This window comes from Anoplophora glabripennis, unplaced genomic scaffold, assembly GCF_000390285.2.
Source record: "Anoplophora glabripennis isolate ALB-LARVAE unplaced genomic scaffold, Agla_2.0 scaffold231, whole genome shotgun sequence".
Taxonomy (NCBI): domain Eukaryota; kingdom Metazoa; phylum Arthropoda; class Insecta; order Coleoptera; family Cerambycidae; genus Anoplophora; species Anoplophora glabripennis.
Genome location: NW_019416343.1, coordinates 75,303 through 93,389, shown reverse-complemented (window position 1 = coordinate 93,389; position 18,087 = coordinate 75,303). Strand labels below are relative to the sequence as shown.

The 18,087-nt window shown below is 32.9% G+C and overlaps 1 protein-coding gene across 1 annotated transcript; it reads left to right on the top strand.

Annotated features, from left to right (window-relative positions):
* Positions 1-9,861: 9,861 nt before the first annotated feature.
* On the top strand, positions 9,862-16,956 carry LOC108905493 (serine protease 7). The gene is made up of 5 exons (XM_018708367.1): positions 9,862-10,042; positions 10,190-10,661; positions 13,237-13,427; positions 15,599-15,685; positions 16,595-16,956. The coding sequence occupies exons 1-5, from the start codon at positions 9,865-9,867 to the stop codon at positions 16,915-16,917; spliced, it is 1,251 nt and encodes a 416-aa protein (XP_018563883.1). The 5' UTR covers positions 9,862-9,864; the 3' UTR covers positions 16,918-16,956.
* Positions 16,957-18,087: the final 1,131 nt, after the last annotated feature.

Sequence of the window (18,087 nt, the reverse complement as noted above, 5' to 3'; positions counted from 1 at the left end):
TTGAGCCAAGTATAAAGGTCCTATACCCAATTTAAATACCCCAAAAAAAATCCCTAAAAAGTATTGTTTTTTAACCCCATTTTTGCGATTTTTTCGATTTTTACCATAATAATCATGATCCATTCGATTTGTAACTAGTCATGTTTTGTAAAAAATTTAATTATAAACATTTTTTGCCTCTTCCATTTTCGCCTAAAATCAACTCTTGAAAAGATACATAATTAAATAGGAAAAAAATATGACATTTTTCAATTTTTTTTTAACATATTGTGCCGCCAAAAGTTAAGCCCACGTTTTTTTATGCGCATAGAAAAATTTTCATTTCTAGTGATATTTGATAGCTAAAAAGCCAAAAATCTCCGTGGATATACGATTCACCCAAATATGGCTTTTTGAAACAGATACCGTCTGAACTATTGCTCACTAGAAAGCCATTGAATTTGGTAACTTTTTTGTCTCTTGATATTTTTTTGGTAAAACGCATGTTTTCGAAAAAAATTGGCGAATCACGATATGCACTCGATCACATGTTGCCATTTTTCTCGAAAACATTGCGTTTTACGAAAAAAGTGTCAGGGGTCAAATAAGTTTCTAAATTCAATGGCTTTCTAGCGGACTAATGATTTATAAGAAATTCAAATTTGCGGCCAAATTTTTTGTCTCCAAAGACCACGAAAAAGTGACTTAGGGGGTACCCCGCCAAAAAGCATGGCACTATCAGATTCTATATGTCATAAAACCCCTGTGTACCAAATTTACGTACAACAGGGTTCTGAGATATAAAAAAAGACTATCCTTAGGGGTGGATTTCGAGGGGCGGCAAATCCGAAAGAGGGGGTCACTTGGCAAAAATAAAAAATTGGGGTCCCCTAAATTTGTCTTAAGAATCTGTGATCAAATTTTGTTGCATTAATTTCGGGACACCCTGTATAATAGCAATACCTACGTTACTATTTGTCCCCTCATTAGTAGAGCGCAAAATTTTAATCGTATAGAAGAGCGAGTAATATTTTTCGAAAATAGTTGAAATAAATTTATGTAAGCTCATTCTCACTTAGTTGTGTTAGGTATAAGATTTATTAAAAAATTAATAATAATCAATAATATACGGGGTGATTCACAGATGGTGATCAAAAATGAAACCTCGTATTTTTTGGTGAATTTTAAGGGGAATCTTTTCTATAAAGCTTTTATCTAGTACGCTTCGTTAAAAAGATAAAGGGTGTGAAACTTCAAAAAATATTTTTAATTTTTTTAAATAATTTAAAAACTTGTAAGGGAAATAATTTGAAATTGGACACATGTAAACATTGTCCAAAATTTAAATATCATGGTTGTTACCGTAAAGCAGTGGTGTACTATTTTATTTAGAAAAAAAAATGTATCACCGATACCCTGTATCTCCGCCACTGGGGCATGTAAATTTTAGGAAAAACCATCAGATTGTGACCAATGTTTATATAAATACGTGTGCCCAATTTCAAATTATTTCCCTTACAAATCTTTAAATTATTTAAAAAAATTCAAAATATTCTTTAAGTTTAACACCCTGTATGTTTTTAACGAAGCGTCCTAGATAAAAACTTTATACGAAGAGTCCCCTTAAAATTCACCAAAGACTAAGAGGTTTCATTTTTGTAACCAGTTGTGAATCACCCTGATTATAATATAAAAAACCCAGTAATAAATTAATAAATTGAACCTAAAACCACAGACAAAGAGGTGATAAGCTATATTGTCTGTGGTAAAACGTTATTTTATTTTTCTTCAACGTATTCGACATAGTTCAGGATCAGTTGTACATTTCAAAATGAAAATATTAAGATTTTGCCTCAACACTTTATCTCAATAATAACAAGAAATCATACTAAAAGTCTGCACTATATTAGTTTTCTATTTCTTAGGTTCTTATATCGTTAATGTTATTTTCATTTGCTTTTCAACAGAATATCATATCCCCTCTATTGTGACCCTGAAGAAGATAGAGCCATCAGAAATGCACCATCACCATCCGTCAGGATTTTTCCCTAACCTCAAAAAATAGCTCAAAATTAGTAGAAATCTTGATTTTGAAAGTACACAGACGTGTTAATAGGGTCAAAATAAAAGCTTTTCATTTCTGCACTATTTCTTTTAAATGCCTTGTAGGGTTACGGTAATTTCTAGCCAATTTTGAGCATTATTAAAATGCAAGAATAAAACGCTTTATTTTGACCCTACTAAGGAGAAATCCTGAAGCGATGGAGTATTTCTGATGGCTCCTTTGTCTTCAGCGGGTCAAAATACAGAGCATCATACACTGTTAAAAAATATAAGATTTTTTTTATGTGTCTGTGTAATCAGTGTGTATAAATGTTACGATTTTCATTAATTTTTTATTATTATTAAATTAAAACGACAGAAAAAGATACGTATAAAGTCGTCTACATCTGATAACATTCAACCTCAACTTAGATATGTTTGACCTGTAATTTATTATATTAAAAATATGTTTTGTTATATTTTGTTTTAATTTATATATCATCATAGATTGCTATAGACGTTATCAAGATTATCGGTCGCTGACGCAGCAACTCGGCATTGAAATATTTGAAAAACTTGTTCCCATATTTATTTAGCCATACCCATATACAGCGTGGTAAAAAAGTTCTGCATAAAATTCATATTTTCGTTAAACAATTTTTTTTTCGAAAAACGGTGAGACCCTTCGATTTTTATTTGATCCAGGGCACCTTGTTAAGTGGAAAAATTTTGTTTTCGATAATCCACTTACGGCAGCGATGACATAATTTTTTTTTAAACGACAACGCATATTTTTTTGGTTCGAAATTGATGACAGTGATAATTATCTAAACAACGATGTGAAAATTTCGATGTCTTACATAACAATTTTTTTTAGAAAAATGCACCTTAAGTTCTTATAAGTGATAATTGTCTACTTACACTATTAATGGCTCCGAAAAGGACAAAGTTGACAAAATTACATTTCAAACGAGTAAAATTACACTAATGTTTGTGTAAGTCTAGCGAAATTGTTCGAATTGCCCACCCTGTACCATTTGGCATTGTCCTAAGCGTGTGTAAACGCCGTCTACACTTCGTTCAAGCATTCCCGGGTCGATTTGATTTATTTCAAAACGAATACGGTTTTTAAGTTCTTCCAAATCACCTGGTCTGTTTGTGTACACACGCGATTTCAAATAGCCCCACAAAAAAAAGTCTAGAGGTGTTAAATCAGGCGAACGCGGAGGCCACTCGATTGTTCCGCGTCGCCCGATCCACCGGCCAGTAAACGTGTTATTCAAGTACTCCCGTACTTGCACTCCATAATGGGGCGGTGCACCATCCTGCTGAAACCAAATTCTTTCCTCAGGAATATCAGGATCCTCGTTGTTCGGGAATAACTCTGCTAAGCTTGGGACCAAATCGAACCGCAGGAAATCCAAATAGCGAGCAGCAGTTAAATTTTCCTCGAAAAAATACGGGCCTAAAATACGACGCCCTATTATTCCCGCCCAAACGTTCACCTTTCGGGGGTGCTGATGATCTACTTCTTGCACCCAGTGCGGGTTTTCCTGAGACCAATACCGGCAGTTATGTCGATGCACCGATCCATTAAGATAAAAAGTAGCCTCGTCAGAAAAAATTATGTTCTTGAGGAAGTCGGGGTCTCCGTTACATCGATGCATTAAATCTTCACAAAAGTGGAGACGGCGGTCTGGGTCGTCCTCAGTCAATGCATGTATCAAGTGACCCTTATAGGGGTGAAATTTCTCTTTTTTGAGAAAGTTCACCACAGTTACATGTGAAATATCATTGTTCAATGCAATCGACCTTGTACTAGAATGAGGGTTGTCCTGGAGCTCCACCAGGATATTCAATCTAGTTTCATCATCTACTCTAGGACGACCCGCACGAGGAGCATCTTTCACACTACCAGTTTCCTCAAACCTTGCCAGTACCCTACTAACCGTAGATTGCGTAATTGGTGGTCTGTCAGGGTACGTTGCATTAAATAATTGGCAAGCTTCTTGATGGGTTCGTAACTTATCGCCGAAACCAATCATCCTCAAAATATCAATTCTTTCGCGTTCACTAAGTTTTGCCATTTCGAATTAAACGATTTCACCAAAGAATGTTAAATCGGTACTGATTTTTAGTCTTCAATATTTCAGGTAATCTACTCCTTTCAAGTAAACATTTCTTTGGATCTTTTTTTTTTGGGGAATTTATCGGCAAACTCGAAGACAAAAAGTCGACCTTAATTTGCTACATACTATTTGGATTTTGTGCGGTTGAACTTGGTTCTAAATTTTGCAGTTTAATCAGGATCCTGACAATATCTGATGAATAATTCCGCAAATATTACATAACACCAGTTGCAACTTAAGTTATCTGAAATGCTTTCTGCCGAATAAATTTTTTTCTAAGGCATTTGATCCGTAAACAGCAAATTATTGCATTCAAGAACTTAAGGTGCATTTTTCTAAAAAAAATTGTTATGTAAGACATCGAAATTTTCACACCGTTGTTTAGATAATTATCACTGTCATCAATTTCGAACGAAAAAAATATGCGTTGTCATTTAAAAAAAAATTATGTCATCGCTGCCGTAAGTGGATTATCGAAAAAAAAATTTTCCACATAACAAGGTGCCCTGGATCAAATAAAAATCGACGGGTCTCACCGTTTTTCGAAAAAAAAATTGTTTAACGAAAATATGAATTTTATGGAGAACTTTTTTACCACGCTGTATATGGGTAGAAATGTATACGACCAATTGAAGAATGCGAGCGCGGGCAAAGGAAAACAAAGACAGTCGACAAGTAGTTGGTAAATTGTCCAGCAGTGCAGTGCAGCAATGCGGAATTTGGTGTGATTCAGGTAATTTTAATTTATTATAGGCACCTTCTATAAATCATTCATATTACAATTATTGCGGAGAAATAAGAGGGATATTTAGTTTACTAATATTATCACAACATGGCATTTTGGGGACCTTTTGAAATGGAACAAAACGAAATTTACCACAAATATAATAACATTGTTTGACGACATAAATAATTAAAATATGTTGTTGGCCAATTGAACATATAATAGAAATTTTCTACACATTATATACAAATTATTATAATTTTTTACCTTTAGCAGATAACTTTTTTAGGGACGCCTATGAAACTCATTAAATTTGATTCGGTTTTTTATACATGTTCAACTGACTTCGGCAAGACTATACTAAACATTTTGATATGTATATCCTCAAGTGACCCATAATTATATTTTATGGCTTGTCATGAAGGTACTTGAATAGGTAAAATTTTTGTCTTGATTGAGGTACATCTTATTTGCTAAAAAGCACTGCTTTACGTTATCCGTGTTGTTTGAACATTCTTACGAAGGACACTGGCCTGAGCTGCACTGCTTAGGATCGTAGTATCATCCGCAAAGAGGATAAACTTGGAAATGCTATCAGTATTTGGTAGATCGTTTATATAAATGAGAAACAGTACAGGCCCAAGGACAGCTCCTTGTGGGACTCTGTGATTCATGGTCAAACACTGAAAGATACAAATTGATATCTGTCACTCAGGTATGATTTAATAAGGCGGATACTATTTGGGTCAAAGTTATAGCGCGAAAGTTTTTGTATTAAGATGTTGTGGCTCGCACAGTCAAATGCCTTTGTAAGGTCATACAAAATACCATTAGTAATGTCTCTATGCTCNCAATATAATAAAATTGTTTGAGGACATAAATAATTAAAATATGTTGTTGGCCAATTGAACATATAATAGAAATTTTCTACACATTATATACAAATTATTATAATTTTTTACCTTTAGCAGATAACTTTTTTAGGGACGCCTATGAAACTCATTAAATTTGATTCGGTTTTTTATACATGTTCAACTGACTTCGGCAAGACTATACTAAACATTTTGATATGTATATCCTCAAGTGACCCATAATTATATTTTATGGCTTGTCATGAAGGTACTTGAATAGGTAAAATTTTTGTCTTGATTGAGGTACATCTTATTTGCTAAAAAGCACTGCTTTACGTTATCCGTGTTGTTTGAACATTCTTACGAAGGACACTGGCCTGAGCTGCACTGCTTAGGATCGTAGTATCATCCGCAAAGAGGATAAACTTGGAAATGCTATCAGTATTTGGTAGATCGTTTATATAAATGAGAAACAGTACAGGCCCAAGGACAGCTCCTTGTGGGACTCTGTAATTCATGGTCAAACACTGAAAGATACAAATTGATATCTGTCACTCAGGTATGATTTAATAAGGCGGATACTATTTGGGTCAAAGTTATAGCGCGAAAGTTTTTGTATTAAGATGTTGTGGCTCGCACAGTCAAATGCCTTTGTAAGGTCATACAAAATACCATTAGTAATGTCTCTATGCTCAAAACCACTCAGTACTGAGCGCATTAATGCCCGTTTGCACCGTTTAGAATTTAAGCCAAGTTCAACTGAACTTGGTTTAATTTTAAAACTAGGTTTTAATAATCAGTTTTTGCACCACTTAATGACGATTGTAGATTAAATTAAACTGGGCTTTAGGAATACTGTTTAGGGATTTTATTATGCTGCTAACTTATGTTCGGAAAAAAATATGTCAAAGTCAAATTCTCAAACCAAAATTTTAACATGAGTACCATCAATGACACCTAACACCCTAGGAAATGATGCAATTTTATAGAACTCATGTTGCACACAAACTATTTCTTCTGGGTTTGGCATTTTTATATTTCTCTGATAAAGCCGAGCTATTGCAAATGATACTCGTTAAATTATTCTGGACACTGCTGATATGTCCATCCCTGAAAAGTCTGCAATAGCAGACAAATGACCAGCACAAACATAGAACCAATTATTGGATAGGAGATACACTATTATTCCCAGAAATACAAAATAAAGTTAAGAATAAAGGCTTTTTATAACTCCAAAATTCTAATTGCCAGTTGCATCGTGTTCATGCCATGTGTTCGTAAAACTTACATGTCACTTGGATATTCCAACTCCTCTTCAATTAAAGTTAGCAGATGTAATGTGGTCTCTTTTGTCAACCTAAATCTGCGGAAAAAAGTCATATTGTCTAGATTATGAAATAGATCATTTCAAATATATCTAGAAAATCCAAAGTCTATAATTTCGTGAATATTAAATTCATCCAATACATCAAAGTCAGAATCTGAATCCATTTCACAGTTCTTAATGATGTCTTAACACCACTCACTCATACACAGTCCACAGGAAAAGGAAGAAATACCTATTTAAAAAAATTATAACTAGCAGCTAAGTACTGTCAATAGTGTCAATTTATATTTTCTCATTAATCCAATTTTAAGCGGTCAAATTTGAGGGTTTAAATTAATCCTAGATTAATACATAGATTTGAAACGGTGCAAACAAAATGTTATATTTTAATCCAAGTTCAGACTTAATCCTGGAGTAAACACTACAGTGCAAACGGCCATAAGTTGTTTATTGCTAATGAGGTAGATCTTTTATTACGAAAAGAAAATTGACAGGAGTGAAATAAGTTGTTTGATTCAAAATAATCGTTAATTTGATACTTTAGGATCTTTTCCAAAATCTTGGATATAATTGGAGTTAAGGAGATGGGTCTATAGTTAGACGGGTCATCCATGGTCCCTTCTTATGAATATAAATAACTTTTTGCTAGTTTAAGTATACCAGGTTTACTTACCCAATGTTTTATGTTTAGTTGTGTATATTAGTTGAGTACAACTGACTGAAACTATTGCATCAGAAATGAGAGTTTTACTCAAATCCGAGTTACTGCTAACTATCAGTTGAGTCGCTTTTGGACTCTATTCTGAGTTACCCTAATTTACCAATTTACAGTTGCCTTTTTCTATAATATGATTTAAATTTTATTATTATGAGTCGTTTTTCACTCAGACCTGGTTTTTAATTAACCAAATATTGAGTGCAAAAATAAATCATTCATAAATGATTAACAAGGATATTAATTAGACGCTATACAGCGTGTTCTGCAAATGATGAACTTTCAAATTAAGAGAGATATTGTAAAAATAATGTCTCAAATCTACTTTTTTATATAGTATGTATAAGTTAACCCTTGAAGTTAAGAAATGAAAACCAGTATTTTGTAATAACTTTTTTGTAATCTATTAAATTTGTATAATTTTTGGGTAAAAGTCAAGTTATTTGAAATTAGGTAGGTTATTTGAAATTAATTAGTAAAACTATTGACTCTATTCTGAGTATATGTGAAAATCATGACCAAGTAGAGTTGTCTCTGATGATAACTCATTAGATTATTATTATTTCCCCCATCCTCAAAATAAGATATCATTTTTACGTCAAAATTTTTCCCCCTTATATGTGTCACTTTTTGAATTAATTTTTAACAATAAATTGAATATAACCAGTTTCGACTGAATTGTGCTTATAATATGCATCAGCAAAAATTCTCTTTAGTATGTGGAACGAAGAAAGCATGGTTATAGTCCCAATTTATGTAGTTTTGTAAAGCAAGAAAATATGAACTGTTTGCAACGACTACGTCAGAAAAGCTTGCAGTAATTTTAACTGATGGAGCTTACGATATGAGGAAAATAAATGGAGAAAACATAAAGTAGGCATTATAAAAAGTATTTGGAAAATTGTTCCTATGAATATTTTTTAAATATGTATAATAAAATATCTTTAATTTTAAGTTTTTAAGTTATTACATTTCCCCTTTAATACCTTCAATTTGTACAGAAATTTTTTATAAACAAATAGTGCTTATGCTCTTATTAATTAATAATAATTAAGTAAAATTACTCGTACAAATATATATTGTTAAAAGAAGAGAAACCTAATTCAATTCAGTTTGAGTTAATATAAAGTACATATATTGACAAAATTATCAATAAATATATGTATCTTAGTAATTTTGTTACTTGGAGAGAATTTTTTGAAGAGTACTGTACCTAATTCTTAATACCATAAGTATAGCTTTACTCATAGAATTAATATATATCTACACATGTTTAATGGAGTTGGAAATGAAAATTTTCTGTCTTCTAGTCTCTATATTATTTTTATAGTCTTTGTAGATCAGAAGTTCGTCATCTGTCCCTTCTGCCATTCATCTGAATATAATTAAAAATATAAACCTAAGCAATGTTTTTTCAAAATGTTTAACTTAACCATAGTTTCACAAAGTGTAGCCGCCACACATAATGTAGTTAAAATAATTCTAACTTACAGGAATACTTACTAACAGGAATACGACCCAACAGAGAAAAGGGCTAAGAAATCGCGTATAGCTAGCTGATTGGTTGAATTAAGTGTAGCGTGCTACAGTTGAAGTTCTTTGAACAAGCATTAGCCCGCACTAGCTCTATCTTTCTCGCACACATCTGTGCGATTGCCGTTTATGCAAAATGACAGCTGGGCGAGTCCAGTAGTTTATAAGGTCTATGATATTTGCATACTATAAATTTGAATAAGTTATTTGATCATACAAACGTGTAATCAAAAGTTAAACTATTAAAACATAAAATGACACTGACAAATATTTTACTCTTGAACTTGGAACAAGACATACTCTGATTTGAAATTTTTTAAGTTTGTAGTTACGTTATAGCTTGAAAACAAAATCGTATAAGAACATTTCAGTTGTTTCTTATTATTTTGATGTGTAGAATCAATTCCTTGAGTTTGATGCAATTCTCACGACTCACCCTGTATGTAATTTTGTAATGATGCTTGCATATGCTAATTCAAAGATTTGTTTTTAAACCGAGATTACATTAGAGTTCAAGGATGAACAGTTACAGAAGTCAAATAATAGTCATTTGTCAAAGTAAAATGAGTAGCTCAGCCAACTTGATCTGTTTATGCGCAATTTTTAGTGTATCTGTATTGTCAGTTACTCAAATTGATTCCGGCAAAATTTATTATGAAACACATGATGACGCAGATTATTTGAGTGAAGAGATCTCGGAGGAACTTAGAAGTGATTTAGGAGATTTGACTCAAGAATCTGGTAAGTGTTAGCAAATTTAAAAACCGCTTCAAAAAGTAATCATACTGCAGCTTGTGCCAAATAAAACAGTAAAATTACATGAAATTGTAATTTGTCAGCATAGACTCTATCTGAAACAAAATTTAAATTATCATTTTCGTCTTCCAGGAATGCCTAAATATTGTTCAACTCCAAACCACGAACATGCAGATTGCATACCAATAAAAAAGTGTGACAAACTCTTAAAGCAAGTCAAAAACAAAGAGGCATCTGCATTTTTACTCGCATCTCGTTGTGGACCACCCAACAAGGACATCTATAACCCGAATGTGTGTTGTGGGAAATATGATAACTTTAGAAATATAAATGACCGCATAAAGATTCAAAACACTCAACATTTAGTTAAACGCGTCAAACTTTTTCCGAAATCTTGTGGCCGGCAGAAGGTGGCTTTCGAGAGAAGGATATACGGTGGCACTGAAGCATCCTTAGGCGAATATCCTTGGATGGCTCGACTCATATACCAAGACGGGTTTGGCGTTCAAGCAGATGGATGCTCTGGTTTTTTAGTACATTCCAAATTCGTCATAACAGCAGCACATTGTACGCATCCTTATCATACTAAAATAAAAGGACCAGTGTAAGTATTGTAAAAAATATTGTTATAATTTGTTCTTATAATAACACAAAAGATATAAAAAAGGGATAAAAATGTACATTTTTGGGATAAATTGAAATATTTACTAATAGTGTATAGAAAACTGACATAAAAGGGATGTGGAAAACAGAAATGAGTAAAATGAAGGATAGATTTAAAGTAGAATAAGTTTCGTAGTAATATAAAATATAAGATAAAATCGTTAAATGAAACGCTTCAAAATGTCAAAATTATGTTAAAAGATAAATTTAAACTTTAAATAGTTGATAAAATGCACTCATACAATATAAAAAAGTTAAAAACCATTGTAAATAACAATTTAGTAAAGTTAGATTTCAAACTGTACATTTGGGTTAAGCAAATGTGAAAAATTACAAATTCTGACAAGTTGAACGACGGGTGGAAAGGAATTACACACATAAATGAGGAACATGCAATAAATCTTATATAAAATTAAAATATAGCATACCTGCAGCAAGTATTTATGAGTCGAATTAAACTTAACCAATTGTAAAAAGTTTCATATGGCGTTTTAAAAATGCGTCGTCAAAATTTATAATTTTCTAGATTTAAAAGTGTTGTAGAACTGCAAATTAATTTGTGCAGTATGCAAAAGTTCATATTAGTGTATAAACTTTAAAAGTTTTCTACGACTAGACAATTCTAAAACATTTCAATCGTTAAGTGTCATAAACAGGGAAAAGACTGTTAGAAAAGTGAAAAAAGGAAATATTAAAGGCAGTGAATGGACATACAGTCAGAAAATTAAGCTGTATAGCCCAATTTAGCTAAAATTTTCAAAATCGAGTAAAATTTGGTTAGAATTTCAAAGTTAACGCAAAAAAGATGTTATAGATGTCAAAAGATGCAAAAAAATAGGAGAATCTAAATATATAAAGATCATGCAGATTAAAACATGCACAGTCAGTATTTTACGAATAAGAATTCTCAAAAGTTTATTATGACATGTCCATAGAAACACTTCATTTGTTTTATGTTTAATAAAAGTAAAAATTGGGCTCGCAGTAGTCAGCCTCTCATAAGTTTCCAAAGTAGAAATATCGTTAGTCTGGTACCTAAAATAACAAGTGAATATCAATAAAAATCAATAAGTTTGTAAAAATTACATATTCAGCCATCTGAAACGTGAAACGTCAGTCACATCAAGTAATGTCAAACGTCTTATTCACACAATGTCCATACACGGTTAAAATCCATGCAAGTTTATAACCACAATGAACAATAAACATAAAGTTCGACACTAAAATTTGAACAGTTTAAATAAAATGCTTAAAACTTAATTTTTTCAATTTTTTTCACTTAGGGGTAGTTTTTACCCCTAAAAAACAAAAAGCGTCAATCGGGTTTATGTCACTTTTGAACTTGAGCCTAAGATGAGCCTTATTTTAAATTTTTATGCAAATCCATGCAGTTTCAAAGAATTGGGAGGTTACAGCTGATATTCATCTTCAGTGACTGTACTATAAGCATAAAAAGTTGTCAAAAGTTGTCAAAAGTTGTCAAGTTACAGTTAAAAAAAATTTGTAATATATTTGTGAAATTTCAAAAATATTTTTCATTTTAAAATAATTTAAGTAAAATCGAACAAAATAAAATTACAGGAAACCTAACCCTGAAGTTGAGTCAGCTCTACTCAGTAAAAACAATTTCAGTAATAGAAAATCTAAATACAAATTTTACTCAAATCGATTAACTGGATTCTGAGTTAAGGAGAAAACAACAAATAAAAAAGAAACTTAACACCCTGTAACTTTTATTTGCGACATTTTTCGTTTAAGCAAGTTTTGTTAAATCGACACCGTTTGGATTCTAGGTTATACGCTTGAAGTATGTAACATTCGTTAGGTGACAACCTGTATAAGAATGGTAAAGGCACAAAGTTTATCTTTATTTCAGAACCCCTGGTAGAAAAACTTCACAGAGGTCAAATTAAGGCTTCTGCGAATCATAGAATTATGCCTTCACAAATAAAAATATTTAAAAAAGATTTATTTGTTTAGAATTTTCACTATAACTTATTTTTACTATTTGAAACATATACGAGAATTGATTTATATTTAATATGTGCCATACGATATAAAGTCTATAGAATTTCAAAATTATCTCGACCAAAGGACCCCGCACATTTTATATGGAAAACGGTCTTCCGGTGAAATTTGCTAAAAATTTGGGAAATTGTTCGTTTTGTACCTCTGATCAAAAGTGTGAATGGGGTCGAAGCTCAAAATGCCCATCTTTAGGCTCTACGGCAATTTTTAGTGGCCAAAAACGGATGAATGTTGAATTTCAGCATTTTCGATTACAAAATTTAAACCACCAAAAGCACCAACAGTGATTCTGCCCTACGGCGCGCGGCAGCTTCGATATCAAAGGTACAGCTGACTGCTATATTAAATATGTTTAAACTTTCAAGTGAACATTTTTTTTCAATTTAATAAACGATATCTAACCCAAGACAAGACTAGGGATTACATACCTCAACTACCATTGTTTTTTAAAAGAGCTAATAACATCCGAAAAACTCCTTAATTTTCAGGAAATTAGTTATATTGGGAGATCACAACACCACAGCAGAAAAAGACTGCACTTTTAGCGGGAAGTCCTGTGCTGAACCTACCCAAAAGAGAGATGTTATCAAAGTGGTGACCCATCCAGAGTATCGTCCCGTCAGTGATACGCATTACAACGACATCGCTATTATTCGTATAAAGAGGGCTCATCGGTCTGGTAAGGACAGATTTAAACCTACTGGTCTGGTCATGTTTCTTTTTCAGCAATACTATGTCTATCTACATCTATATGACGTTCAATAGCGACGATCTTTCTCTACTTATATGTTCTGTTTGAGTTCAGTTCATTCAATATTGTGTGTTTTATGATGTGTTCGACAACAAAAAAATGAGTTTACATAGAAAGAGAAAAGGATAATCGTAAAATGAGAAATAGCTCCATCATATTTAAGGGACACAGCGGTGTAATGCCAATAAAGTAGCCAGGAGTACATCGGTCTTAAAATATTTTTGGAGTCGGTTCTTCCTCTGTGCTTCCACTGTCAGTACTTGTTGAAATTATTAAGGAAAACACCCACAAAAAGTTTATGAAACGTTGGGATGAAACAAATAGCTGTCAATTTCCTAAGGAGTTCCTAGAATACCCTAGGTTACGGTCAAAAATACCTGGCCATGTCTAGATCAAATCTTCGCCTGGTCATAGGTTTTCAAGCTGGACACTGTTGGCCAAGGAAGTACCTTTACAACATGAGGAAGTGTGAAACACCTCTTGGTAGGGGTTGTGAAGACGAGACAGTTCTGCATATGCTATGTGAAAGCACTGCCGTCTCGTCAACAAGATAATCCGTGTTGGGAGAACGTTGGCCTTCTATGGCCTATATTAGAGAAATCCTCCTGAGTAACGTCACCACCGTTTTCTCTTTAATAGGTTGATTAACGGCTCAAATTGATTGATCTTCTAATGGAAGGAAGGACAAAGGGCCCAATGGGGTTCAAGTGCTGCAGTTTCTAAGTTACCCTCCCCACAATTCCAGATTCCAGATCCCAGGTTTCACCATATTTTAAAGTAAAATATTTGTCACAAGAGTTTCGGTGAAGTTGTGAAGCCATTGAAGATTACCCGCAACCAGTCACGGTGTTTACAGCAAAATAGAAATAGTAGTTCTCGAATATTGTTGCTCGAAGTTATCTGTTATTGCTGAAACATTAAATATAACTGAACAATGGGTTTCGGTTGGCAGCAAATTTCTCAAAGTATCTTAAAATCTTTAGATTCAAACCCTCATTGAATTTGTTCCATGAATGAATGAAGTAACACATATAAGTAACTGGATACCATCTTCTTAATATTTAGAACTGTTAAGTTGGACAAAAGACACTTCAAATTTCGAGCCCTGAGGATGGTGTAAAATAACACCCACACGTTGGCAATGATTTAAAATATAGTATTCTTTTATTTATTGATCTTTATCCCACTAAAACCTTGACTTAGGACCATAAAGGTTCTCCATCTTCCTGCACACAATTTTATTCTGGGAACTACATGATCACTCTCTTTTGAGAACGGGCAAGAACTGTTCTTGTCGAATACCTATATGCAGAGGAAACTACAACAGTAACTATGTGAGTGAACTCGCAAAGTAGCGAAAGTTGTATAGTCCCTTATATAGTCCAGACGTGGCTCTGCTTGACTTTCATCCTGAAAATTGAACCATTTGAAAGACGATATTGTTGCCCCCTTTGAAGGGTAATACCAATTTTTTTTCTTGATAGATTAAAGTCGTTACAGAACAGGTGGTGATAGTACATTAAAAGTGAGGCAAATTGTATTGAAAAATTAAATGGTAAAGTGGGACAATCATTTAGAAATAACAAAGTAATTTGTAATAATTAGCAAAAATATGGTAGATATACTATACCATTTAGAAATAGCTGCTTTCCTTTCTCCTAACCACCTTATTTGTTCTGACGTTAACGTCACTTTTGAAAATATTATTTAAAATAAAATCTATTAACAAAGAAAACCAACAATGTTACATTTCAGTTTTCTTTTTCTGTTAAAAATTAAAAAGGACTAAGAACTTTTAAAAACTATATCTTTTTAATAAAGATGAAAATATAATAAAATTGATAAAATTGAACTAGATACGGCAAAAAGCAGAAGGATTTTTGTATTCCTAGTGCTGTAGAGGACAAAAAAATACGAGATAGATTCTTTGTTCTGCCATAAACATTTTAAAGGGATAAAAAGTACCCCTAAAATTATCCCCAAAAAACAGTTTTTTTCGAGAAAACTCTTTTTCTGTACAAAATTATTTTTGATCCACTAGATTCTGAACATTCTGTACAAAAACTGGGTACTACAGTTAACACTTTTATATATTTTAGATTTCGTTCAGCCCATTTGCCTGCTAAGAGAAGAGACTCAAATTCCAATTAAGTATTACTTGAGTGGATGGGGCAGGACTGAGCATGGTATGTAATGTACCATATTTAATAAATGACAATATAAAACAACTCCTAATCAAAATTTATGAATTGATGATTGATGATTTATTTGTGGCACTACAGGGTGTTTCTGAAATAAGGGCGTTCCTTGGAATTGGTGATAGAGGGTATGAAAATGAGCAACTTTTATTAAGAAACTAATGGTCTAAATACATCTGTTTTCGAAAATGTTAATTAGAAAATTAACCAGAAATGCAAGCCGACCTTGTGCATCTTGTGCACGTGCGTTGTGTGTTGCAGTATTACTTAGCCGGCGGCGGCGTATAAAATGTTTTCTGTTCAAGAACTAGCAGATATGGTGTTAATGTACGGAGAACGTCAGTACAATTTAAATCGGACTTGTTTGTATGCGGTCCGTTACCGTAGTAGTACCGATAACCTGACAGTAGGACAGTGCAAAACGTAGTTCGAAGGTTACGGGGTACCTGGAGTGTCCACCCCTATCATGCACAAAGTTTCAGGCACTAAATAACAATGATTTTCAGCCCCATGTGGAGTTTTGCACGTGGTTTCGACATCAAATAACACAAGATCCGGATTTTACAAGAAAGGTGCTTTTTGCGGATGAATGTTGAATATCAGCATTTTCGATTACAAAATTTAAACCACCAAAACAGCGATTTTACACAACGGCGCGCGGCAGCTTCGACATCAAAGGTACAGCTGACTGCTGTATAAAATTTGTTTAAACCTTCAAGTGAAAATTTTTTTTCAATTTTAAACAATGTTTTAGACCATCAATTGCTTAATAAAAAAAGTTGCTTATTTTCACGCCCTTTATCACACTTTTCAAGGAACGCGATTATTTCACACACACACTGTATAGCTCAATATAAAAAATGAAAGCATTAACAATTCGAAATATTTATATTTTAGGATCAAGGAGTGAAGTAAAAATGAATGTAGAGATTGCCCCATTCGACAGAGAAGAATGCAAAAAGAAATTCTCTTCGAAAAAAATTGCCATTATAGATACTCAGATATGTGCCGGCGGAGAGAGACAAAAGGACAGTTGCGCCGGAGATTCAGGAGGTCCCCTGATGATGGTCAACGATAACGAAACTTGGTTCGCCCCGGGCGTCGTGAGTTTCGGGTTTAGGTGCGGGGTAAAGGGATGGCCGGGGGTGTACACAAATATAGTGAAGTTCATGCCCTGGATCAAGACTCAGATGGCAAGAAATATGAAGAAAAACGAATAAGAAAACCGCACAAGAAGACAAATACAGTGCAGAAAGTAAAAAAGAAATTATTATAGAGTATAAGTTGTAATAAATAACATTCAGTCGAGAAGTTTTTAAGACTGTTTTTTTTTTAATGTAGCTTAATCAATTCATATTCAAAATTATTTAAGAATATTTTTTTAATATGAAGGGATATTTACTAGCGTTGTTACACACTTCAAGAGACATTCTTCAGGTAAAATAAATGAAAAGGTTTATTGCGTCATCCATTTTCGAAATATAGGATTGGAATAGGTAATTTTTAGTACAGTACCTAATTCTTATACCTAGTACGTCCTAAACCATACCAACAGATCTGCTTATCATTTACCAATGTCGTAGATATGGGTCTCACTAAAACCATGTATTTACGAATAAAATGTAGTACTATTGTATAATTGGTATTTTTTCTTAAACTTTGATGTCACTTGAATAATAATGACTGCATTTTTGTTTTACAATAGAAGCGATAGTGTTTGTTCTAAACCAGTTTTAATTCATAAGTTGATGAAAAAAAATATATAGATACACATAAATTAAACATAAAAAAATATGTAAACTGTCTTGCACTGTTATAGCACGAATAAATTTTAAAAAATCAGGAACATAATTTCTTTAATTTTGTGGGTTATTCTTAAAAAAAATAGTAGTGTCACATATTAATGCGTTCGTAATTTCATCTTCTATCTGATACTGCCAAGATCCAATACAGCGCCCATAAGAAAAAAAAAATTGAATGTTGCTTAACTGAAACTAGTGGCTTATATCTCCAAAAATAAGCCTGCAATCGACATGAGGTATACTCATCAATTTTGTTCCTGAGGAAATTTGCTACAAGGATAAGCTTTTGCGAAAGCTCACAAAATTTTTTTTACATTGCAAAATTAGCGGTGAAAAAAAATATGTGCAGAATTTTCAGCATTAAATAAAAATAACGAATTTGACTGAAATTGGATGAAACTACAGGAAAAGATAACTGTTGGGGTGCTCAACAAATACCCGCAGTCCGGATCCTCAATTTCATAATGGCGGTCTATTGCAAAATTATAAAGTCGATACGTAAGTTTTGAAGTAAAATTAAATCGATTTTCACATTTCTCGTCAAAAATATTGTTCGTATTTTCAAAGCTGCATATTTTCTAAAATATT